The following is a 25740-nucleotide window of genomic DNA, read 5'->3' as shown; positions in this document are numbered from 1 at the left end:
CAGATGCAAACAGGCGCCGTTTTTGCTGGAAAATCCCATCCAGGAAGTGCCCAGGGCAGCACAACCCGGGGTGGGTGGCACCGGGCGGGGGGGGGCTCAAGCCGTGTGACATTGCAGGGATGTCCCAGTGCTGGGGACAGAAAGAACCTCCGGGGGCTGTGGGAGGCCGTTCCCTGTCCCTGTTTCAGGAATTATTCCCTTGGTTTAAGAGCTGCATTCCTGTCACCCCACAACTTCTCCTTGAGAAACAAGGACGAGCCAAGCCCTGCGTGTCCGGGGGTCACCGGGGGCGGCTCCGTCCCCAAGAGACCCCCAGGACAGCTCCGAGAGTCCCCGGGGCTGGCTCTGTCCCCAAGGGTCCCCGGGATGGCTCGGTCCCCAAGAGACCCTCGGGGCAGATCCATCCGAGAGTCCCCGGGGCAGCTCCGTCCCCAAGAGTCCCCAGGGTGGCTCCGTCCCCACGAGTCCCCGAGGGCAGCTCCGTGCCCACCTCGCGCTGCCAGCACGAGGATTTGCCGGCTTGGGATGGCTCATGGATGGATTAGCAAAGCCTGGGATGGAGCAGCGCCTCCCCCGAGAGCGAGAGCGGGATGTGCCGGATGCCGCGGCCGCTGCGTGAGTGGCGATGGCGGGAGGTGACCCCGGGTGGCAGGAGGTGACCCTGGGTGGCCGCCAGGCACGAGCCATGCGGGGCCCGGTGGCCGGAGCCTTACTTGCATGTAGAGCTGGGCCCTAGGGGAGGAGGTCTCCACCATCCTGTTCACCATAGTGATGAGGGTCTCGCTCTCGCTCATCTGCGGCACACAGGGAAGGAAAGGGCACAGGTCAGCGGGGACACGCGCCTGTGCCAGCGGTCACCGGTCCAGGAGCCCTCGGGATGCAAAGTGCCACCTCCTGAGATGGCCCAGGGGCTCCAGCTGTGGCCTGGCGCTGCTGTTGCTCCTTTTAGTGCCTTTGTTGGGGGGAAAACACGGATAAAACAGAGCCAGCTCGGAGCAGACGGCACAGACGGACACGAGCTCGGACAGGGACGGCAGCGGCGTGGCCCGGCACACAGACGGACACACGGACAGGTCCTGGCACTGCCCCGTGGCTCTGTGCTCAGTCAGGGCTGGCACAGCCCTGCTGGGTGCTGGGGAGGTGACTGACAGCTGGAGCTGGGGACAGCAGCGTCCCCTTTTCCAGGTGGCATGGGAATGGCACATCCCTGCTGCCAGGCGTGTTCTGTGCCACTCCACGGGGACAGCACTGTCCCCAAGCAGCGCTGCACAGCTCCCTGGGTGCCAGGTGACAAAGCCACTCAAGTCACCAGCACTGGAGCTCATCCCAGAGCCCCCAGCCCTGAGCAGGACATTCCAGGGAAGCCCTGGGACAGCTGAAATCCCAAAGGTGACAACACTTTGTCACCAAAGCGGGGCCCAAACCCTGCTGGGGCTGCAGCCGGGGAGCCGTGGGCGAGGAAGGAGAGAGCAAACAGAGCAGGAGGATGTTTGAAAAGAGGCCCTGACAGCGTCACTCCGAATTAACCTCTCCAGAGGCCTCTGTGAAAGGAGGAGGAGGAGATGCCAAACCTTTTTAGGGAGCGTTTTAAAGAGCCGTGGAGAGGCTGCGGCGCTGCCGGCGGCTGCGAGGGAGCTTTTATTGCAGCGGGAGCTCCTGGCCCCGCTCCAAGGCGGACACAGATCCCGGCCATGGGGAGATTTGCAGCCAAATGGGATCGTGCCGGGAGCAGCTCCCTCTGTGCCAGCCTGGCTGCAGCTCCTGTGCCCGGCTGAGGCTTCAGACGCTGCCTGGATGCGTCCCTGGGGGCTCTCCCGGCTGGATCCCCCTCCCCACGCTCCTGGGATGGAGTCAGTGCAGATTTCCTCCAAAATTTGCTGGCAGAATCAGGGTTTTCCTCCAAAAACACCATACAAAATCATGGTTTTCCTCCAAAAACACCATACAAAATCATGGTTTTCCTTCCAGGGTTTTCCCTCAAAAAAAAACCCTGGCAAAATCAGGGTTTTCCTCCAAAAACACCATACCAAAATCATGGTTTTCCTTCCAAGGTTTTCCTCAGTAAAACTCTAGCAAAATCATGGTTTTCCTCCAAAAACACCATACCAAAATCATGGTTTTCCTTCCAGGGTTTTCCCTCAATAAAACTCTAGCAAAATCAGGGTGTTCCTCCAAAAACACCATACCAAAATCATGGTTTTCCTTCCAGGGTTTTCCCTCAAAAAAACCCTGGCAAAATCAGGGGTTTTCTCCAAAAACCACTGGCAAAATCAAGGTTTCCTCCAGAAACCACTGGCAAAACTAGAGTTTTCCTCCAAAAACTACCATTACTGGCAAATCCAGGATTTCCCTCCAAAACCTCTGACAAAATCACAGTTTTTCCTCCAAGATTCTGCTCCAAAAACTCCATTCAAAGTCAAAGTTTTTCCTACAAGATTTTCCTCCAAAAACCCCATTCGAAATCAAGGTTTTCCTCCAAAACCCACTGGCAAAACCAAGATTTTCCTCCAAAAACCTCTCCAAAACCACCTGAGCACTGCTGGCTTTTGGTGCCCACCTTCACCAGGCCTTTCAGCCCTGAGGGGCCACCACATCACCACGGCCGTGGTCCCCACTGATCACCTGCCACCCCTGGCACAGGGGACATCCTGGGCAAAGGGTGCCAGCCTTGGGGACATCACAGCCACGCTGGCACCGTGCAGGTGCCCAGCACCGACCTGGGGGGTTCCAGAGCCGCTGCACCCCCTGAGCTCCAGGACAACCCCCAGAAATGCTGGGGATGTGCCCCAAAACCCCCAAAACTCCCCCCAAAAAACCACACAGAGGCACTGCCAGAGGTTGGGGGGCGAATTTTCTGCTGAGCGATGAGCGGCCCTATGGATGCAGAGGATGGAAGAAGCCAAACTAAAAAATAAAGACAACTGGTGCTGCTGGGATGCTGCTGGGATGCCGGTGAGGATGGATGGCAGGAGGGGACAGGGACACAGGGCACACGGGAGGGGACGAGAAGCAGCCGGTGAGGTGAGGCTGGCAGCCAGCTCCGCCTACCTGCTGGTCCAAATATTCTAGGTTTCTTTGCAACTGAAGGTCTAAAAGTTCATCCTACCAGGAGCCAGCAGGCAAGAAACGAGCAGCAAAACACATAAAAGAAGAAGCAAAGCAGTTAGGGGGGAGCCTATGGAATGGCCCCCGGGCCGGGAATGCTGCCGGGAATGCTGCTGGGAATGTGCCCTGCAGACCCTCGGGCAGCTGATTTCTTATTTATCTTTTTATTTCTAGGGAGACCCTGCCTCCGGCTGCGGGGATGGATGGGCGGCATGGGTGGGCTGTGGTGAAATTCAGGCTTCTCCCTCCTCTGGCGGTCCCGTCCCAGGGTTTTGGGATCTGTGGGGACCTCCTGGTGTCACCCCCCGGCTCTGGGAGGGGACACGAGGCAGGAGAACAAAGCAGCTGTGGCCAGATGTGAGGAAGCAGAGCGGGAGAGGTTTGGACTCAGCCAGGGACCACCCTGGGGGTCCGAGGGTGTCCCACTGCTACAGAGGGACCTTCCCATGTGGATTCCTGCGGGAATGGCCAGGAGGGAGCGGAGACACCAATGAAAGGCCCAGCTCTGCCCCTGGAGTGCACTGGTTCCTCCTTGGCCACCTGAGTGAGGACCCCCCAAACTGCCCCACGTGCCCGGGGTGGGGTCTGTGCCCCCCGTCAGTGTCACCCCCAGGGGACAGCAGGTACGTACCATTTTGTCGTGGATGGTGGGGGACGCCGGGAAGTGGTAGGGGTACATCCCGGCCGGGACGGGCCGCCTGTCACCCAGGTAATCGTACTGTGGAGAGAGGGGACCCCCACCCCAAAATCAGGGACACGGGACAGGAGGAGAAAGCACAGGAGAGGGACTGGGGCATCAGCACTCCCTGCCTGGGAGCACATCTTGGGCTCCCAAAAGCTTTCCTCCAAAAACTACTGGCAAATCTGGGATTTTCCTCCAAACCCCCCTGGAAAAATCAGGGTTTTCCTCCAAGGTTTTCCTCCAAAAACCACTGGCAAAATCATGGTTTTGCTCTAAAAACTCCACATCATTTCCTTTCAAAACATCATATCCCATGGATCCCATCCCATTTATCTGATCCCATCCCATGGATCCCTTCCCATCCCACAAATCCCATCCTATCCCATCCCATCCCATCCCATCCCATGGATCCCATCCCACTGACCCAATCCCATCCCATGGATCCCATCCTATCCCATCCCACCCCACAGATCCCATTCCATCCCATGGATCCCATCCCACGGATCCCATCCTACCCAACAAACACAACCAGAGAACCTTTGCAGGACACCGACGAGGACCCCAAAGCCCCTCTCTGCCCCAATCCACGGGCTCGGTGTCCCTTTGCAGCCAGGCTGTGCACACAGAGGGGACACAGCCGCCACACGGCCGCACCCCTGCCCCATCTCCCCGCCCCGCCGGTGCCCACCTTGGGTGAGCTGATGGACCTGCGCATCACGAAGGTGGCGGGGTCGGCGTAAATCTCATCCCCGCGGGGCGGCAGCCGCTCGAAGCGGGCGCTGGGCGAGCGCACGGGCGAGTAAACCCTGGCGCGGCCGTAGGAGCCCTGGCTGGGCGAGCGCGGCACCGAGCGCGAGCGCGGCTGCAGCGACATCCTCCGCAGCGAGCCCGAGGCCGCGTCCACCTCGTCCAGGTAGCTCGGCGGCCTGGAGGGCGCCGGCAGCCACAGCGGGACGTCCTGGCGGCCGAAGGCGGGGTGGAAGGGACCCCCGTTGCGGAAGGAGCGGCGTTTGTCCTCCAGCGCCCACGGGGGGCTGACGCGGTCGAAGGCGGGCATGGAGCAGATGCTGTCGGGGCGCACGCCCGGCGGGTAGTACTGGTACTCCTCGGGGTACTGCGGCGAGTAGGGCGAGTAATAATCGGGCACCCGGCGGGACACGGGGTAAAACCTGGTGGGGCTGGAGAGGGGGAGAGAGAGGTGAGAGCCGGGCTGGCAGTGGGCAGTGCCTGGGCAAGGTGGTGGTGGGCAAGGACAGCAGGAATGCTGGATGGGTGGCATTTGTCCTGCCAGGGGTTCAGTGCTTGTGGAATTCCTCCTGCCAGGGGCTCCACGGGAGCTTCCCCTCATGGAATTCCTCCTTTCTGGGGTCTCATGGTGGCCTTCTCTCCTCATATCTCTCCTGCAGGGACACTGAGGTGGCTCCCTTGTCCCAGAGATGCTCTGGTGGCTTCTTGTCCCTGTATCCCTCCTCCAAAGCACCCTGTGGTGGCTTTCCCATCCTGGCTTTCCTCGTCCCAGGGACTCCCCTTTACAACCCACCCCTTTTTGGGATGTCCTACACCCAGCTCCGAGCTGGAACAGGGAGAGAAAGAAAAAAGGAGAGAAAAACGAGATTTTCTAACCCCCAGGAGGCCACAAAACAGACAGGAAGGGGCAGAACATTCCCAGAGGGACCAACCCTGGATCACAGGAGCACCTGGCACAGCCTCACCTGCGCAGCTCCTCAGTGGGCGCGGTGGCGCGGCGCGAGTTCACCCACTGCTGCAGCTGCGTCATGGAGCTCTTGCGCTGGGCCACCTTCTCGGGGTGGGACCTGGGGGTGACGCCCCGGCGCTGGGCCCCGCTGTCACCGTCACCCGCCGGGGGGAAGGCAGTGCTGCCGGGCCGGCTGGGCGAGGGGTACGGCCACCCGTTGGGCTGTGCCGGCCGCTCGGCGCTCGCCGGCCCCCGCGGCCCCTCGGGGTAGGGACTGCCCGGCTCCGAGGGCGGCTCCTGCCCAACCAGGCCGTTGGTTTTGGCCAGAGGATCCTTCTTGCCGTCCGCCCGCTCCGACGGCTTCCGCTCCATCTTCTCCGAGCCACGGCCGTCGCCCTCGCCACGGGTCTTGGTGTCGGGTTCAGCCTTGGGGTGCTCGCGGTGGGCGGCGTTGCAGTGGTGGTGGTGGTGGTGTTTGCTGGGGGGGATGTTCTCTGAGTCCGGCTTCTCGTGCCTGGGGGTGCCGAGACACCACAGAGGGGTCACCAAGGCCTGGCAGTGTCCCTGGGGTGGCCGGCGATGCCCTGTCCCTCCCTGAACCTTGCAGGGTCACAGTTTCCCCAGCTCCCTTCTCCAGAGTGCCCCTCATGCCCTCAAATGTCGCCAGGCATGGAGGGCACCGTGTCCCCTGGAGTGCTGGGCAGTGTGATGGCACTGGGCACTGGCCTCTGGGTCTGCTCTGTCCCTCCCTGAGCCCTGTGGGGTCACCGCTCCCGCAGTTCCCTTCTCCAGAGTGTTTCTTACTTACACCCCCCAAATGTCCCCAAGCATGGAGGGCACTGCGTCCCCAGGAGGGCCAGGCAGTGCAGTGGCATTGGGCAAGGACACAAGGACAGCACCATGCCCCCAAGTAGTCTGGGCAGTGCGGTGGCACTGGGCAAGGACAGCACCGTGTCCCCAGGAGATCCGGGCAGTGCAGTGGCACTGGGCAAGGACACAAGGACAGCACCATGTCCCCAGGAGGGCCAGGCATTGCAGTGGCACTGGGCAAGGACAGCACTGTGTCCCCAGGAGGGCTGGGCAGTGCTGTGGGCACTGGGCAAGGACACAAGGACAGCACCGTGTCCCCAGGAGATCCGGGCAGTGCAGTGGCACTGGGCAAGGACACAAGGACAGCACCGTGTCCCCAGGAGATCCGGGCAGTGCGGTGGCACTGGGCAAGGACACAAGGACAGCACCGTGTCCCCAGGAGATCCGGGCAGTGCGGTGGCACTGACCTCTGGCTCGGCGGGATCTGCACGCGGGCGGCCTCGCCCATGGCCTGGATCCAGGACTCCTGCTCCTCCGTGTTCTCAGCACTGAAGAAGTAGGTGCGGATGCCGGCGTGCTCGGCCTGGGGAGGAGACAGGGACTGCCCGTTACCCGCCGGCAGCTCCTCCACCCAGCACACCGTCACCTGTGGGGGCACAGAACGGGGAGGGAGACACAGACAGGGGGTGAGAGCTCCGCTTCCAGCCTGGCGCCCCATCCCGCTGCTCCAGGGGTTGCCAGCAGTGCTCCTTCCCCTCTGTGTGCGGGGGGAAAGCTCTGCAGGCCCCTCATGGCGGGGTTTTATCCCCTTTGGAGTCACTCACAAGGATTTTTTGGGATCAACCCCCACCTCCCCGAGAGCACCCCAATATTGGGGGGCAAAGGGGCCCAGCAAGAGCGGCAGCACCGGAGGAGCATCGTCCATGCAGGGTGAGGGGGAAGGTGGTTTCTCGGCCCAGGAAATATTTTGGGTAGAAAAGGCTCAGTTTTAATCCAAGGTGTTGGTGCTCATTCTCTGCCCAGAACGTGCTGGAAGGAGCCTTTATTTGAGAGCCTTTCTGCAGCTTCCACCTTCCCCCTGTGGAAAGGGGTGGGGGAAAGCGAGGAGGAAGAAAAGGGAGGAAGCGGAGTTCTCCTCCTGAAAGAATTTCAAGGGTTCAATCTCTTAAAAAAAAAAAAAAAGAAAAAGAACTAAAACAGAAAAATTAAGTCTGATTAAACCCCTCCCTTGAGTTTCCATCCTCCCCAGAGCATGCAGCCACCGTGCCCAGCTGGGGTCACCTCCTGAGCCCCCCCATGCAGTTCTGGAAGCTCTGCAGGCAGAGGAAGAGGGGAAATTGAAGGGATCCATCCCTGGGATTAGCAGGAGCGGGGAGCAGAGCAAGCCCAGGGGTCCCTCAGCCTCTGCATGCACCACAAACACAAGAAGGTGGAACACTACCTAGCTGGTGGTGGCTGGGTGCTGGCGTGGTGGTGGCACCAAGAACCCCTCCTGTCCTGGCATCCTCACCCGCCGAGGGAGGAGGAGGAGGAAACACAGACACGGGGTCAGTGGGAGTGGGGTGGGAACCCCTCTGTCCTTCCCTGGACAAAACGCTTCTCCCAAACCCTGGAGCTGCAGAGCTTGGGGTGTGGGCTGCAGCTTTGAGAGGTTTTCCCTCATCAGTGCCAGGCAGCAGGGATTTCACAGAATCATGGAATTATTGAGGCTGGAAAATCCCTGTGGGATCATCGAGTCCCAGCTGTGCCCGATCCCCACCCTGAGCACTCAGTGCCACCTCCAGGGATGGGCGCTCCAAACCCCCCTGGGCAGCCCCTTCCAGCCCTTTCCATGAGGAAATTCCTGCTGCTGTCCAACCTGAGCCTCCCCAGCCCTGCCTGAGGCCGTTCCCTCTCCTCCTGTCCCTGTTCCCTGGGATAAGATCCCAAATCCCCCCGGCTGTCCCCTCCTGGCAGGGACAGAGCCAGAAATTCCCCCTAAGCCTCCTTTGCTCCAGGCTGAGCCCCTGCCCAGCTCCCTCAGGACTCTCCAAACCCTTCCCAGCTCCCTCAGGATTCTCCAAACCCTTCCCTGGACACCCCCAGGTCACAGAAGGCGACACCAGGGTGGGCACAGGCACAGGGCAGACCCCATGCCATCCCTCCCCTCTAAACCCTGCTCAGCTGAGCCTAAATTCAGGTTTAAGGGAGGGCAGCTCCACAAATCCCTCCCTTAGACTGGGAAAACTCGGGAATGTCCTGTGGGAAGCCCAGCCCCAGCTCTGGACACGGAGAGGGCACACTGGGGTCAACAAGGGAGTGTCAGACCCGTGACCATGAGCAGCTGGGCTGGGGACGGTGCCCGGTGATGCCAAAGGTGCCCAGTGGTGCCAGAAAGCGCCGGGGAAGCTCAGACCCTGCCAGGGATGGATGTGGGGGAGCAGCAGCCGCTGTCACCTCTCCCTGCTCCCCTCTCCAGCCCCACAGCAGCTGCTGGTGACACCTGCCAGGCAAGCGGCTCAAACGGGGCTGGAATTGGGGACAGCTCCGAGCCCGGCTCCGGGAGCAGCCGCTGGGGGCAGCAGCCATGGACGGGGGAGAGCAGGGCAGGGAGAGCGGTGGCAGCACCCGCAGGGCCCTGCAGGGTGGGTGCTGACCTTGGGGACACTGCTGTGACCCAGACCCAACCCACGGGGGGGGGGGTCACCGCAGCGTGCTCCATGCCCCGTCACCGAGAAAGCCACCAGAGCAGCGGGGACCCTGCCAGCATCGCCAGTGCCACCGCGGTGCCGCGCCAGCGCCACGCTGTCCCCTGCCAGCCCCCGGCAGGGGCACTGACCTTGAACGTGTGCTTCCTGCTGATGTTGTCCGAGGGCTGCACGGCGGCCACGCGGAAGCTGAGCAGGGGGATGCTGCCCAGGATGTTCTCCTCCTTCTCGTCTGGGGGGGGGAGGCAAATCCTGGGGTTACACCCACGGAGGGACCCCCGGCGCAGCCCCCTCCCCGTGCCCCGGCTCCATCCCACCTGTGGGATCGGCTCCCTGCCTGTTGCTGCTCCCGCAGCTGTGCCAGGCTCACAAACAACCTCCTCAATTATTGATGCGAGCCCGGGAGCTGCCAGGGAGGCGGGGAAAACTCGGGATTAACCCCTGGGCGCGGCAAACACCGGGAGAAACAGGGTGGAGCGCGGAAAGAGCCTGGGGACTTTGTGCTGGTGGCCCTGGGGCACGCCGGGGGTGGCCGCGGGCTCCGGGGGTGGCCGTACCTTTGTAGTAGAAGAGGCAGCGATCCACCAGCACAAACCAGCGCTTGTTCCACTGCTTCACCCCCGAGCTGGCCTAAGGGAGAGGGGCGGTGAGAGGGGGGTTCCCGGGGCTCTGCAGGGCCGGGAGGGGCGGCACGGGGGGGTACCTGCTTGTAGAGCCACCCGCTCTTGGTGACAGCGGCGTTGGGGTTCCTCTTCATGGAGTTGGAGCGCTTCCCGAAGGCGATGCCCTTGCGGGATGAGCGCGGAGCCTGCGTGGGGTGAGAGGGGATGCTCAGTGCCCGGGCTGGGCTCCCTGAGTCCCTGTCTGAGCTGGTGACAGCCATGCCACAGCTCCCCGGGCACTCACCCGGCCTCCGGGGCGCTCCGGGGGCACCTCGGCCACCATGGCGTGGTTGGGGGGCTCGCTGGGGACGGTGGCCGGCCGCTTGCTGCCCGCCTTGCTGGACATGTCCGAGCTGTGTCTGTGACATGGGAGAGGGGAATCAGCGGGTCTGTGCTCCTGCACCCTGCTGGGGTCATCCCCACAGTGTTCCCAACCCTCCCTGGCTCCCCCAGCCCAGCCCAGCCTAGCCCAGCCTTCCCTGGTTCCCCCAGTGTTCCCAGCCCAGCCCTCCCTGGCTCCCCCAGCCCAAGGGGATTGGGACCAGACCTACTTTGGCAAGTCAAGCCTTGAGGTGTCCTCGGGGGCCTGTCCCGTCACTGGGTGCAGGAAGGTGTTCCGCCTTTCATTGTGGCTGTGGGGACAGCAATGGGTGGGTGTTAGGAGTCCCCGTGTCCCTCACATTGTCCCTGTGTCACCCACAAAGTCCCTTTGGCGCCACGTTTGCTGCTCTGTTGGTTCCATGACAACGCCGGGGTTGGCACCAGGGCTGGCATCCCCTGCCCTGCCCTGAGCACCCCACTAATCCCAGATTTAGGATCGTTCACAGCATCATGGAATGGTTTAGGCTGGAAAGGCCTCCAGGATCACTGAGCTCAGCCATTTACCCAGCACCAAACGTGTCCCCAAGTGCCACATCCACTGCATGGGACACTCCCAGGGCTGGCAAGCAGAGCCCAAGCCCCCTTGGCTGCCCCCTCCTGTCAGGGAGAGCCACAAGGTCCCACCTGAGCCTCCTTTTCTCCAGGCTGAGCCCCTTCCCCAGCTCTGTCCCCTTCCCTGGGCACGCAAAGATTTCATTCAAGTGCCAAAATCAGGGCTGTGGTGGCCGCGCCACCGCTCCTGCTGTTGTCACATCCCAGCTGTCACCACTGGCCACACTCACAAGTCATTGCAGCAGCAGCAGCAGCGGCCATGGCCCATCCAGGGCTGTGCCTGCAGCCATGTCCCCAATGTCACCTCCTCCCCTGGCTGCTCTCGGAGCCATTTCCAAAGCACCTCGAAGCTTTGAGTGGGGTCACCTGGGCATGGGGACTGGGCCCCAAACACCAGCCTAGAACCCTTCAGACCTCAAACACCACTACAGAGTCCCTCAGACCCTAAAAACCACCTCAGGACCCCTCAGACCCTAAAAACCACCCCAGGACCCCTCAGACCCCAAACTCCAGCCCAGGATTCCCAACACAAGCTGTTCTGCCTCCCTGGCACTGGGTGCAGCTGTAGGGATCCCTGGCAGTGCCAGCAGCGGTGTCACAGGGCTGTCCCAGGCTCAGCTGGCACCTTGTGCCACATCCCTGCCCTGTCCCACAGAGATGGCACTGCCAGGCACCCCAGACCCCCCTCCCATGCTGCTTCCTGGGGTGCTCAGGGGGAAAGGATGAGGTTCAGAGCTCCGTCCCAGGGATTTCACACCCGATCCCATCCCCTCCTTCCCAAACCCGCCGGGCACCAGGAAACGGAGCCACCCCTGTGCCAGCAGCCCCAGCACGCCACCCACTCCTCCTGCCAGTCAGCAAAATGGGGGAAGTTTGAGCAAAAAAACGCTGCTGCCAAGACCATGCCATGCCATGCCATGCCATGCCACCCACCCGGCTCTGGAGCCATTCACCACTGACACCCCAAAAATTGCTGCTGCTGCTGCCTTGCAGCCCCCACCCCTGCCAGGCTCCTGATCCCCTCTGGGGGCACCTTTAAAACCCGGGGGATGTGCGTGCACCCCATAATTGGGGGGGGGTTCGCTCTCCAGATCCCCCCAGTGCCCTCCTGGCTGGAGCAGAGCCACCCTCAGTGCCCAGCCCGCGCTCCAGCCCAGCCCGGGCGGTTCTGCCCCAGGGCTGGAGCTGCTCCCGGCGCGGCTTTGCCCCCGGCGGTGCCTTCGGAGGGGTTCAAATGCCGGGAACTGGGGCAGGTCCCATCCCCGCAGTGACGCCGGCGTGCGGGGAGGGTGCAGTGCTGAGAGCAGCACCCCGAAAGCGCCAGGCGTGGGAAGTGGGCGCTGCCAGCACCCACCACCCCCACACTGGGTGTCCCCCAATCCCTGCAGGTCCCTGAACACCACACTGGGTGTCCCCCAATCCCTGCAGGTCCCTGAACCCCACGCTGGGTGTCCCCCCATCCCTGCCCACCACCCTGAACCCCACGCTGGGTGTCCCCAATCCCTGCAGATCCCTGAACCCCACGCTGGGTGTCCCCAATCCCTGCAGATCCCTGAACCCCACGCTGGGTGTCCCCAATCCCTGCAGGTCCCTGAACCTCACACTGGGTATCCCCCAATCCCTGCAGGTCCCCGAACTCTCCCTGCGGGCGGGACACCCCCATTTCGCAGCCCCCCTGGGCTCCTGCTGGCACCCACCGCGCTGCCTCCCCCACCCCAAAGCTGCCCGCGCCCCCAGCCCCCGGGAGGAGCCGAAAGCTCCGGAAAGCAGCGCCCGGCGGCCGCTCCCGGGGCTGCCTCCGCTCCCGAACCTCGCCAGTGCCCATGGCCTCCCAGCACTGCAATGCAGCAGCCACTGCCCGGATCCACTGCCCGGGCCGGGGGTCCCGCCCCGCCGCTTCCCCGCGGGTCCCCCCGGGCCCCCCCAGCCCCCCGCGGGCTCCTACCTCACCCTCCGGTCCGCCCGGAACTTCAGCATGGTCCCGGGGGCCCGCCCGGCTCAGCGCCCGCTCCCGGCTCCGGGCATGGCACCGCTGCCACCACCGCGCTGCCGGGGGACAGCGGGGACAGCGGGGCGGCCCCGCGGGGCAGGGGGACGCGGGCGGCGGGCGAGGGCTCTGCCCGTGCTCTGCCAGCCGTGCCAGCCGCCCCGAGCCGGTGGCATTGGCGGTGCCGCTGGCGGCGGAGCTCGGGGGGCTCCGGGAGGGCTCCGGTGGCTCCGGTGGCTCCGGTAGCGGCGGGGTTGGGCGGCCCCGGTGTGCGGCAGGCGGCGGGGAAGGCGACAGCGGGGACAAACAGCTCCGCAGAGGAGAGGCGAAGGGCAGCGCGGCACAGCCGCCTCCCCCAGCCCAGGTGCGGAGCCGGGGAGATGCTGGTGGCAGCGAAAGGGCGACACGAGCAGCTCGGGGGGGTTCAGGGGGGCTCAGAGGGGTTGGTGAGGGGCTCCCGGGCCCCCCCAGCCCGGCAGGGCAGCGGGAAGGGCGGGTGTCACAGCACGGGAAGCAGCCGCGCTGAGCTGAGCTCTGCCGCTGCCCTGGATTCAGCGGCTGCGTCCCTTCCCCCTGCTTGTGTCCCCAAAGCATCCCCGGGTGTCCCCAAAGCATCCCCGGGTGTGTCACCCTCCTCCTCCTCCTCGCGGCTGTTCCTTCCCCAGGGGACACCGGGAGGAAATCCCGGGGGCCACGATGGGGACAAGCACAAAACCGGGGTGGGGGGGACAGACCCGCAGGGCATCAGCACCCCCCAAAAAACCCCGGGGAGGCCTTGGGAACGGTCAAGAGCGGGATTTGGGGTGAGCCACGCTCTGCCTGGACTTCGGGGAGAGAATGCAGAGCCCTCAAGGCGGGCAGGAAGATCCGTGGGCAGGAGGGAGGGAAGGGATGGGGCTGACACGGCCAGGAAAGCTCCAAAGAAGGAAGCGCAGCACGGGGAGGCCGCTGGGCTCCCTCCTGCCACGGCCCTGCTCCCGAAAATCCCGGAGCGCCCTGGGGCACTGCCCAGCACCGCATCTTCCTCCCAAAAATCCGAATTGTGCCCCTTTGGGGTGAGCTCAGTGCCAGGGACCAGCCCAGGGGTGGCACCAGAGGTCCCAGCCCATCCCAGAATGTGCCAACGCTGCACCGACAAAACTGAATCCAAACTGAACTGAACACAAACTGAACTGAACACAAACTAAATTAAACACAAACTGAACAAAACACAATCTGAACTAAACACAAACTAAACTAAACACAAACTGAGCCAAATCCAGACCGAGCTAAATCCAAACTGAACCAAATCCAAACTGAAACAAAAACAGACCAAAACAAATTCAAACCCAAACCAGATCCAGACCAAACCAGTTCCAAACAGAACGAAATCCAAACCGAAACCAAATCCAAACTGAACCAAATCCCAGCCTAAATCAAATCCCAACCCAAACCAAACCCAGACCAAACCAAACCCAAAACAAACCTGAAACAAATCCAAACAAAACCCAAAACCCAGACCAAACCAAACCTAGACCAAACCAATTCCAGACTAAGCCAAATCCGAATCAAACCCAAACTCGAACCAAATCCAAACTCGAACAAATCCCAAACCAAATCCAAACTGAACCAAATCCAAACTGAGCTGAACCCAAACCCAAACCAAACCAAATCCCAACTGAATCCAAACCAAAACAAATCCAAACAAAGCCCAATCAAACCCAAATCCACCTTTTTAAGGCACCGGGCACATGGGGTGAGACATGTCCCTGGCCAAACTGCCACCACACGGCCTGTGGGCAGCACCAGCCTCGTGCCAGGGTCTGAACCAGTGGCACATGCCCCAGTGCTGCCTGTCCCCCTGTCCCCATGTCCCCACCACAGTGACTCACCCGCTCCTCCATCACCCCCAGCCAAGGATCCGGGGACAAGGTCCCCCAATGGCTCCAGGTGCGTGCCAGCCCTCCTTGGTGACAACACCAGGGCTCGCCCGGTGGCACTGCCACCATGGTGGGGTGGCACCTGCCATGGGAGGCTCTGGGGACATTTTTGGGGACAGCGATCTGGGGACAGTGTGGTAGGAGCAGGGAGGGAGCCACGGGAGGCTCCGTGTTGGGGTGTCACCCTCTGCCACAGCAGCTCGGTGTCACTGGGGCTGTGCCAGGTCTGGGGGCTTTGAGCTCGGTTCAGGCCGGGTTTGCCAGCCCAGAGCTGGCACCAGGTCCGGGCACCAGCTGGGCACTGTCACAGTCAGTGGTGTCTGGGGATGGGCAGGGACATGGCAGAGCCACGGCTGATTCCTTCCTTCCTTCCTTCCTTCCTTCCTTCCTTCCTTCCTTCCTTCCTTCCTTCCTTCCTTCCTTCCTTCCTTCCTTCCTTCCTTCCTTCCTTCCTTCCTTCCTTCCTTCCGCCACTTCCTTCCGCCACTTCCTTCCGCCACTTCCTTCCGCCACTTCCTTCCTTCCTTCCGCCACTTCCTTCCTTCCGCCACTTCCTTCCTTCCGCCACTTCCTTCCTTCCTTCCTTCCGCCACTTCCTTCCGCCACTTCCTTCCGCCACTTCCTTCCTTCCTTCCGCCACTTCCTTCCTTCCTTCCGCCACTTCCTTCCTTCCTTCCTTCCTTCCTTCCTTCCGCCACTTCCGCCACTTCCGCCACTTCCGCCACTTCCTTCCTTCCTTCCTTCCTTCCTTCCTTCCTTCCTTCCTTCCTTCCTTCCTTCCTTCCTTCCTTCCTTCCTTCCTTCCTTCCTTCCTTCCTTCCTTCCCTCCCTCCCCTTTTCCCTTTTCCCGCCTTCTCCTTCCCTTTTTTTCCCCCTTTTTCCTTTTTTCTCTTTTTCTCTTCCCTTCCCTTCCTCCCTCCCTTGTTTTTCCAACCCTTTCTTCACCTCTCATCCCTCTCCTCCTGCTGCAGCCCTTGCAAATCCCATTTTCTGTTCTCCCTGGGAACTGCAGCGCTCAGCACCCAGGGGAGGGCACTCAGGGTCACCCTGTCACCCACGGTCCCCATGAGGGACAATCCACCCTCGGGAGAGCAAGGACAAACTGCTGAGCCCCGCTTTGCACAGGAGCCCAGGGTGGGAAAAAATGGATTATAAGGCATTAAAAAAGGGGAAAAAAATCAGGGAAAAAACAGATTATAAAGCACAAAACACAGGGGGAAAAATGGATTGTAAGGCACAAAAATCCAGGGATTCTCTGCACTCTGGGTCCATCCTGCATGGACCATAGGGATTAAAAAAATTAACGGAATTAAATTTTCTATCTCCACACGGGCCCATCCCAGCTCCTGCCCTGGCCAGCAAGATTATCCCAGGGCCACCTAGACCCCAAAAACCATCCCAGGACCACTCAGACCCCAAAAACCATCCCAGGACGACCCAGACCCCAGAAACCATCCCAGGGCCACCCAGATCCCAGAAACCAGTGCTACCTAGACTCCAACACCAGCCCAGGACATCCCAGGCCCCAAAAACCATCCCAGGGCCACTTAGACCCCAAAAACCATCTCAAGGACACCCAGACTCCAGAAACCATCTCAGGGACACCCAGACCCCAGAAACCAGTGCTACCTGGATCCCAACACCAGCCCAGAGCCACCCAGACCCCAAACACCAGCCCAGGGCTACCTAGACCCCAGAAACCATCCCAGGACCTCCCAGGCCCCAAAAGCCATCGCAGGGCCACCCTCTCCTGCAGGACACGCTGGCCACCAGCTCCCCCTCACGCCGTGATTCCCGTGGGAGCGGCCAGGGAGGGGAGGTGGGGGCAGAGCTGAGCTGGATGCCCTGGGAAGCGGCCGGGCTGCGGTGCCAGCCTTGCCAAGCCAGGCAAGGAAGTGGCTGGGCTGCAGTGCCAGCCTTGCCAAACTGGGCAAGGAAGTGGCTGGGTCACGGTGCCAGCCTTGCCAAGCTGGGCAAGGAAGCGGCCGGGCTGCGGTGCCAGCCCTGCCAAGCTGGGCAAAGTCCTCGGGAGGGGCGGCCGGGCAAGGAAGCAGCCACCATGGGCCGTGTGTGACATCAGCGGCGTCACACGGGGACATCCCGGGGTTGGGGGGCGCAGGGAGGGACAGCGGGAGAAGTTCCCGGGGGGATGGACGGATGGACGGATGGATGGATGGATGGATGGATGGATGGATGGATGGACAGACGGACGGACGGAGGGCCGGGAGCGGGGGAAGGCCGGGGATTTCCAGAGAACAAAGCGGCTGCTGGCAGCCAGCGTGGCGGGGAGGGTGAGTCCCCCGCTGCCGCGCCAGCTGGGGTCGGGGAGAAGCACAAAAAGCACAAAAAAAGCACCGGGAGTTTGTGTTTTATCTCCCTGGAAACCCCGGCTCCGTCCCAGGCACGGCCCAAGGGGCTGCCGGCCAAAAAGCGCCGCTGCTGCTGCTGCTGCTGCCGGGGTTTGGAGCAGGCGCGGCAGCAGCGTCCTGACCCCGTGGGGGGACATTTGGGGAGAGTGACAGCTCTGGATCGGGGCAGGGTGGGTGACAGTCTGTGCCCTGGCAGCGCTGATGTCACTCCATTGTCCCCTGGTGGGGACCGAGCTGCAGTTCCTTGTGCATGGGATCACCGGGATCCCGGAGCCACAATTCCCACCCAGAGCCACCATCCCCACCCAGAGCCACCATTCTCACCTGGAGCCACCATTCCACATGGAGCCACCATTCCCAGCAGGAGCCACCATTCCCACCCAGTGCCACCATTCCCACCCAGTGCCACCATTCCCAGCCAAGTGCCACCATTCCCAGCAGGAGCCACCATTCTCACCCAGAGCCACCATCTCCACATGGAGCCACTATTCCCAGCAGGAACCACAATTCCCACCCAGTGCTACCATTCCCACTCAGAGCCACCATTCCCCCCTCAAAGCCACCATTCCCACCTGGAGCCACCATCTCCCCTCAGAGTCACCATTCCCACATGGAGCCACCATTCCCACATGGAGCCACCATTCCCAGCCAGTGCCACCATCCCCACCCAGTGACACCATTCCTACTTGGGGCCATCACTCCTTCCTGGAGCCACCATTCCCAGCCAGTGCCACCATCTCCACCCAGTGACACCATCCCCACCCAGTGACACCATTCCTACTTGGGGCCATCACTCCTTCCTGGAGCCACCATTCCCACATGGAGCCACCATTCCCACATGGAGCCACCATTCCCACCCAGTGCCACCATTCCCACCACAACCTCCAAGCCACCGCCTGGACTCGCCCCTGGAGGGCTGGAACTCTCCCTAAGCTCTTTAGGACCGGGAATTCCTGTCCCGAGCAATCCCTGGCATCAAAGGAGCGCGGCCCCAACCCCTCCCCGGCCAGGTCAGCTCAGGGGATTTACGGCAGCGCCGCTGGGAAAATCCTGCTGGGACAAATCCCCTGCCCGAGCCGTGGGCTCCATAATCACACCCGGTGCTGCCGGGGCCGTGCCTGGCGTGCTGCTCCTGCCACCTCTGCTTGTCACCACCCTCGGGCCACCCGCTGCTCGCTGGCCGCAGACAATGGCCCGCGAGTGCCACGGCCGGGGCCCGTGTGGCACCTCCAGGGTCCGTGTGACACCTCCAGGGTCCGTGTGACACGTCCGGGCTCTGTGACAAGGCTGCACACACAAACACACACGCACACGCACAGAGCCACACGCGCTCACACTCACCGGTGCCACCGCGCGTCCCCTCCGCCTGCTGCGCCACTCGCCGAGCCGGTGGCTCTCCCGCAGCCGGCCGGGGCGGATGATTTCCCTGATTTCCCTTCCAAGCCCATGGAGACCGTCATCGGTATCAATCATTAACAGCCGCCGCAGCTGCCGCCAGCTTAACCCCCTCGGCTCCGGGCGCAGCGCCGGGAGCCACCCCTTGCTCTCCTTTAATGGCACCGTGACACGGCAAAGTCACCGCAGGACAAGCGGCCCGGCAGGAAAAAGGGTTTCCAAGGGGCTCCGCACCCCTACGGAGCCGCGGCCGCTCCTGCAGTGTCCCGACTGCGTGTCCCCCCTGCCCTGTCCCCTGTGTCCGGCACACGAGCGCTGGGAGCTGCCCCGCGTGTCCCCGAGGTGCCCAAATCGCCACATCCCGGTGGGAGCTGCTGGAACCGCCGCTATCCCCACGCTCAGGCTGGTCCCGAGGGGCAGGAGCTGATCCCGAGGGGCAGGAGCTGATCCCCGCACCCCGGGACCGCAGCTCGGGACCGCTCCCCGCACCCCAGGACCGCTCCCTGCACCCCGGCACCGCTCCCCGCACCCCAGGATCGCTCCCTGCACCCCAGGATCGCTCCCTGCATCCCGGGACCGCTCCCCGCACCCCAGGAGCTCTCCCCGCACCCCGGCACCGCAGCTCGGGACCGCTCCCCGCACCCCAGGACCGCTCCCTGCACCTGAGGATCTCTCCCTGCACCCCGGGACCTCTCCCCGCACCACAGGACGGCTCCCTGCACCCCAGGACCGCTCCCTGCACCCCGGGACCGCTCCCCGCACCCCGGCACCGCAGCTCGGGGCTCTCGGAGCTCCCTCTCCCTTTGCCCGCAGCTTTTCCAAGGATCATCAATGGCTGTAACTTTATCCCGGCGTGTTTACAACCCAGCTGCGGCTCTTGGCTCCCTCAGCCGTGCCGGGGGCCAGCTCGGCTCCCGCTCAGCCGCCACACGGCGCTGTCACAGCGTCCCTGTGTCCCCCCTCGCCGTGCCCCCCGCATCGGGATCAGCACCTGCATCCCCACGCAGAGGGGGCTGGAGGAGGAGGAGGAGGAGGAGGAGGAGGAGCACAGCGCTGTCCCCGTGCCCGAGCCCTGCGCAGCGGACGGACAGATGTCCCTGTCGCCTCCCCCCGCCCCCGCCGCGTTACCCAACCTGCCGAGGGGTTGAATGATTAACCTCGGGCAGCGCCGCCGCCGGCTCCCGGCGCTGTCCCTGCACAGCCCCGCGGCGCGGTGGCACCTGGGGACCCTGCGCTTCTGTCACCAGCTCCCAGGAGCGGGCCATGCCAGGCCCCATCAGCTTGTCCCCACAAGCACACAGAGGGTCCCCACCCTGTCCCATGTCCCTGGAGCATCCCATGCCAGGCCCCATCAGCTTGTCCCTACAAACACACAGAGGGTCCCTACCCTGTCCCTCACCCCTGTCCCAACTCCCAGCCCTCAGTTTGTCCCTACAAACACACAGAGGGTCCCCACCCTGTCCCTCACCCCTGTCCCAACTCCCAGCCCTCAGTTTGTCCCCACAAACACACAGAGGGTCCCCACCCTGTCCCTCACCTCTGTCCCAACTCCCAGCCCTCAGTTTGTCCCCACAAGCACACAGAGGGTCCCCACCCTGTCCCTCACCCCTGTCCCACGTCCCTGGAGCACTCACAGCACCGGCACCACCTTCCCCCCCGACGCGGCCACCGCGGGAATTTCGCCTTTGTCCAGCCCCAGCTGCAGCTCCAGCCGGGGGCGTCGGGGCTGGAATGATCACAAACAGCCTTGGACAAACATCTGCACGGCACCACCCCCGGGCTGCAGCCGGGGCGGCCGCGGGATGGTTTCAATCACGGTCAAATCCCACCAAAAGGCCACAAAACCGCCCGGGGGAACGAGGCGGGAGCAGCAGCTGATAAGGCCCTGCGGATGTGGGGCTCGGTTTGGATCCCCGTGTCCATGAGATGCTGTGGAACGGGCACAGCTTTGGGAATTCCCATTCCCACCTGGGATATAAAGCCACAAATTCCTTGTGAACACCCCAAACTGGGAGCACTCAGGGGGTGCAGGGGGGTGAAGTGAAGCATTCTCAGCAGTGATTCTTGAGGCTCTGCAAATCCAGCAGCTGCTATTCCCTATCTGACCCACCGGGATGGGGCACAGGGTGAGCCCCAGCCCGGGCTCCATCAGGCTGTGGAGCCTCTTGATGATTTTTGGATAAACTCCCCAATTTTCCACTCCAGATCTCCCACTCTCAAAAAAACCAACAGAGCCACAAATTCCTTGTGAACACCCCAGACTGGGAGCACTCAGGGGGTGCAGGGGGATGAAGCTGAAGCATCCCCCTGCTGCCAGCAGTGATTCTTGAGTGATTCTGCAAATCCAGCAGCTGCTATTCCCACTCTGGCCCACCGGGATGGGGCACAGGGTGAGCCCCAGCTCTTGATGATTTTTGGCTAAACTCCCCAATTTTCCGCTCCAGATCTCCCACGCTCAAAAATCCAGCAAAGCCACAAACGCGGCACCTCAGGGCCACGAGACAGCGGCGGCTTCCACATCGCTGCTGCCACCACGGGATCCCATTTCCCGGGGCCGTTTGCAGGCTCAGGATCAGGGGTTTGGGCAGCGCTGGCTCTGCCCCAGCCCGGGAGCTGCAGCGCTGCCAGGCCTCGGGTGATTCATCCCAACCCCGCGCCCCCGACCTCCCGCAGTCAAGCCCCGACACATTCGGCACATTCCTGGCATAGCCGGCACCCGGAGCCCCACACCTGCCGGAGCGGGAGGCTGGGAAGGTGCCAGCGGCACCATCCAGGCCGTGCCAGCAGATTTATGGATCCCAGGCACGGTCCCAAGGCCGGGGTGGCGGGGCAGGAGCAGCTGTGCTCCGGTGACACGGCGAACCTGTCACTGTGGGCAGCTTTGTCACCTCGCTGAGCGAGCGTCCCCATTGTTTTGCTGGTGCGGCGCCACACGTCCCTTGTGTCAGGCTGGGTGTGAATGGGGAAATTCTCCTTTTTTAGATCTGATCCCACACCTTGCCAGGCCTGGGAACAGCGTGTCACCGGCGGTGACACAGCCGTGCCGGTTGTGCAAGGGCTTTGCACCAAACTGCTCCCAAGGACGCGATCAACGGCGGCTCCGGCTGGTTCCAGGCTGGCCACGGTGGCTCTCCAGCCCCAAACCCATCTGTGGCACATCCCACGGCCCTGGGATTGCGGCCTGGGTGCCAGGAAATGTGTGGGGCAGCCAAAAGCATTCCTGAGTGCCTGGGAAGAGCCACTGCAGAGCCGAGCCTGGCACCCATGGATGGCACAGCAGCTCCAGCCCCCCCAAAAAATGGGCACGTGCCCACCTCACCAATCCCCGTGTACAAAAGGGCCAAAGGTCCCTCAAATTGGGTTTGTCCGAAGCAAAAAGGTCTAAAAAAAACCACACTCGTGGTTCCCCAAATCCCAGGGTCAGGCTCAGGATTTGCAGCCTTTGCCAAGATTTCCTCTGGAAATTCCCTTGAGACATCCCGGGGGGAATCGCAGCCTTTCCCTCGCTGTCCTCGGATGTGACAGCCCTGATTTATTGTCACCTCCAGCCCACCACACCCTGGTGTGCCCGGGAACGGCTTCCCGGTGAATCACAGCTCATTCCCAGCTTCCCAACCGCGTCCTCATCAGCGCCCCAAGCCCGGAGCAGCCCCGGGCAGCAGCTGCGGGGGAAAAGCCGGGAATCTGCTGGGGGAAAAAACAGACGGAGCCGAAAACCAAACCCTGGGAGTCTCCCAGGCAGTGCGGGGACAAGGACACACCTCTGTGTCACCAAACAGCCCTGGCCGTGTCGCTTGTCCCCCTCCCAGCGCCACCTCCGCAGCGCCACGGGCGGGTCGGGCTCTTGTTTGGTCACCGTGGGACGCTTCCAGTTGGAAATCGGGACAGTTCCAGCAGCGCCGGAGCGCCGCTTCCCAGAAATCCCATGAGCGCCGGAGCCCGGTGCCAGTTCCCCCTTCCTTCTCCCCTACAAATAAACGCGGCCCCGGCGCTTCCTCCGCCCCGCGGGGAGGAGCGGCCCCGGAGCCGGGGAGCGGAGCTGGAAGGACGGGATGGCTGAGCCGGGCTGGAGCCGGGCCAGGCCCGGCCTGGGGAGAGCCCTCGGAGGGGCCTTTGGCGGCGGGGGAGCAGCTCGGGATGAGCCCCTTGGGATGTCAGAGGATTCCCCCTCGGAGTGCTTGCAGGGTCTCTCCAAAAATGTCACGGGATCCCTCAAAAAATGTCACGGGATCCCACCAAGGGTGTCCCAGGATTCCACCCAAAATGTCACAGGGTCCTTCCAAGGGTGTCATGGGATCCCCACCTTGGAATGCCCAAAGGATCCCTCCCAAAAGTGCCACAGAATCACTCAAAAAATGTCACAGGATTCCACCCAAAATTTCACAGGATCCCACCAAAACTGTCACAAGGGTCCCTCCAAGGGTGTCATGGATCCCCTCTTGGAGTGCCCATGGGATTCCCTCTTGGGACGCTCACTGGACACTGGATCCCTCCAAAAATGTCGCAGGATCCCCACCTTGGAATGCCCACGGGATCCCTCCCAAAAGTGCCACAGAATCCCCCCCAAAAATGTCCCAGGATCCTTCCAAGGGTCCTCACAAGCAGCTGGGACCAAGGAGTGGAACAGCCCAAGGGGCTGGGATGGGTTTGCTGAGCCCTGGGAAGAGCCCGAGGCTGTCCCACACTCCCAGAGGGCACAGCCGGGATAAAAGCGTGGGAAGAGCGGCCGGGCTGAGGAGGGAGGTGGGGATAACAGGGGGGATCCAGGGCAGGGATCACAGGGGGGATCCAGGGCAGAGATCACAGATGGATCCAGGTGGGATCACAGGGGGATCCAGGGCAGGGATCACAGGTGGATCCAGGGCAGGGATCACAGGTGGATCCAGCAGGGAGGGAGATCATGGATGGATCCAGGGCAGGGATCACAGGTGGATCCAGCAGGGGGATCACAGGCGGATCCAGGGCAGGGATCACAGATGGATCCAAGGGGGATCACAGGTGGATCCAGGGCAGGGATCACAGGTGGAGCCAGGGCAGGGATCACAGGTGGAGCCAGGGGGGATCACAGATGGATCCAAGGGGGATCACAGGTGGATCCAAGGGGGATCACTCCAGCAGGTGCCCACGGCTCCGTGGCTCCCATTTCCCATGGGTTTGGCTCAGGGATGCTGTTCCATGTGATTGGAACCGTGTGCCCCAGGCCAGGAGCCAGCAGGAATGGAGGGAATGTGATCCCAAAGCTCCTGAGGGAAGCAGGGAGGAGCCATCCCTGCCCCGGGGCCTTGTCCCCCCTCACCTTTCCCTGTCCCAGCAGGACGGGGTGAGCTCAGGGAGGGACAGAGCAGGAGCCAGGACTGAGCTCAGCTCCAAACCCGCCCCCTTGCCAGTGCTGCAGAGCTCATTCCCAGCTCCCGGGCATCCCAGGGATGGCTGGGAGCCATGGCATGGAAACCACAGCCAGCCCACATCCCACATCCCACATCCCACATGAGGACTGGGAAATCCCACCACAGTCATCCCAAATCCCACATCAGGACAGGGAAAATCCCACCACAGACATCCCAAATCCCACATCCCACAGTGGGGCAGGAAAATCCCACCACAGACATCCCAAATTCCACATCCCACAGTGGGGCAGGAAAATCCCACCACAGTCATCCCAAATCCCACATCCCACAGTGGGGCAGGAAAATCCTACCACAGACATCCCAAATTCTACATCAGGATGGGGAAATCCCACCACAGCCATCCCAAATCCCACATCCCACAGTGGGGCAGGGAAATCCCACCACAGACATCCCAAATTCTACATCAGGACAGGGAAAATCCCACCACAGCCATCCCAAATCCCACATCAGGCCAGGGAAATCCCACCACAGCCATCCCAAATCCCACATCAGGATAGGGAAATCCCAAATCCCACATCAGGATAGGGAAATCCCAAATCCCTCATCAGGCCAGGGAATCCCTGCACACCCACACGTTGCTGCCAAACAGGGGTTGGGACACCTGACACTGGGATTTGGGGAGCAAAGGGCTTTTCCAAGCTCCAGGAAAACCCTGGGAAGCTTGACAGGGCCCACAGGGAAAAGTCAATTTAAAAGAGCCTTTTCTAAACCACCCCTTTAGAGAGAATGAAGCAGGAGACACGGCGGGGTCTCTCCCAGGTGATTTGAAGCAGCACTTCCAGGAGATTTTAGCTGGAATCTCTACAAGAATCCCAGCCAGCTCCCTTAGGGCTGCTCCTCCAGGCTTTGGGCCTGGCCCGTGGCACAGGGACAGGGTAGGATGGGTAGGATCCCCCCCAAGCCAGGCAGGATTCTCCCCTAAACCAGGCAGGATCCCTCTGAGCTAGCCAGGATCCCCCCAAAGCTGGGCAGGATCCCCCCAAACCAGGCAGGATCCCCCCAAAATGGGCAGGATCCCCCCAAGCTGGACAGGATCCCCTCCCAAACAGGCAGGATCCCCTCCAGCCTTGCAGAATCCCTCCAGGATCCCCCTCAAAACCAGGCAGGATCTCTCCAAGCTAGGCAGGATTCCCTCAAAACCGGGCAGGATCCCCTTCCAACAGGGCAGGATCTCCCCCAAAACCAGGCAGGATCCCCCCAAAGCTGGGCAGGATCTCCCCCAGAGCCCCCTCCAGCCGGGTAGGCTCCCCCAGGATCCCCTTCAGCCTTGCAGAATCCCCTCCAAGCTTGGCAGGATCCCCCCAAAACCAGGCAGGATCCCCCCAAAACCAGGCAGGATCTCCCCCAAAACCAAGCAGGATCTCCCCCAAAACCAAGCAGGATCTCCCCCAAAACCAGGCAGGATCCCCCCAAAACCAGGCAGGATCTCCCCCAAAACCAGGCAGGATCTCTCCTAGCCGGGCAGGATCCCCCCAAAACCAGGCAGGATCTCCCCCAAAACCAGGCAGGATCTCTCCTAGCCGGGCAGGATCCCCCCAAACCAGGCAGGATCTCTCCTAGCCGGGCAGGATCCCCCCAAACCAGGCAGGATCTCTCCTAGCCGGGCAGGATCCCCCCAAACCGGGCAGGATCCCCCCAATCCCGGCTGGAATCGGAGCCCAGCGCAGCCCCGGGGCTGCTGCCCCTGCCCCGCTGCCGGCCGTGCCAGCCTCATCCTGCTGCCACACCTTCCCCGCAGCTCCGGCACGGAGTTAACCCCTGGCACGGCACGGCACGGCCTGGCCCGTGCCCGCTGTGCCCGCTGTGCCCGCTGTGCCCGCGGTGCCACCTGCCCGCGGTGCCACTGTCCCCGTGTGACATCCGAGGCTGTGTCCCCTCCCCACGAGATGCTCCAAACCCCACCTTTGGCTCCCCCTCAACCCCTCCATCCCTCGGAGTTTCCCTCCATCGCCTCAATCCCATTTTTAACCCTTAAAGCCGGGCAGTGAGGACGCAGCCGCCTCGGTTACCTGCTCCAGGTGCGGAGGGAGCAGAGCCCAGGAGCCCCGAGCTGGCCGGAAAAAGGGACGGGAAAAGCCTCGGTGGCC

At 62.5% G+C, this 25740-nt stretch overlaps 1 protein-coding gene across 12 annotated transcripts in view; it reads right to left on the bottom strand.

Annotated features, from left to right (window-relative positions):
- Nucleotides 1–25740, bottom strand: part of PLEKHA6 (pleckstrin homology domain containing A6) — a 52075-nt gene that overhangs the window by 13738 nt on the left and 12597 nt on the right. For 5 of the 12 annotated variants that reach the window (XR_011682832.1, XM_071449994.1, XM_071449997.1 and 2 more), the window contains exons 2-12: nt 10194–10274; nt 9887–10001; nt 9684–9788; nt 9538–9610; nt 9112–9212; nt 6761–6939; nt 5500–5997; nt 4476–4965; nt 3737–3823; nt 3049–3102; nt 714–794 (exon numbers count right to left, since the gene is read on the bottom strand). Coding sequence is in view for 11 of the 12 variants with exons in the window: in XM_071449994.1 (XP_071306095.1) it covers nt 714–794; nt 3049–3102; nt 3737–3823; nt 4476–4965; nt 5500–5997; nt 6761–6939; nt 9112–9212; nt 9538–9610; nt 9684–9788; nt 9887–9988 (1770 nt within the window). In the remaining variant the exon portion in view is untranslated. Of the gene's footprint in view, nt 1–713; nt 795–3048; nt 3103–3736; nt 3824–4475; nt 4966–5499; nt 5998–6760; nt 6940–7734; nt 9090–9111; nt 9213–9537; nt 9611–9683; nt 9789–9886; nt 10002–10193; nt 10275–25740 lie in introns of those variants that run through there. The other 7 variants (XM_071449998.1, XM_071450004.1, XM_071449999.1 and 4 more) reach the window with 5 other exon arrangements.

The sequence above is a fragment of the Agelaius tricolor genome, unplaced genomic scaffold (assembly GCF_023055355.1).
Source record: "Agelaius tricolor isolate 1412-34295 unplaced genomic scaffold, bAgeTri1.0.p SCAF_30, whole genome shotgun sequence".
Taxonomy (NCBI): Eukaryota; Metazoa; Chordata; class Aves; order Passeriformes; family Icteridae; genus Agelaius; species Agelaius tricolor.
The sequence above is the reverse complement of the archived record's forward strand: the minus strand, read 5'-3'. Positions and strand labels throughout refer to the sequence as shown.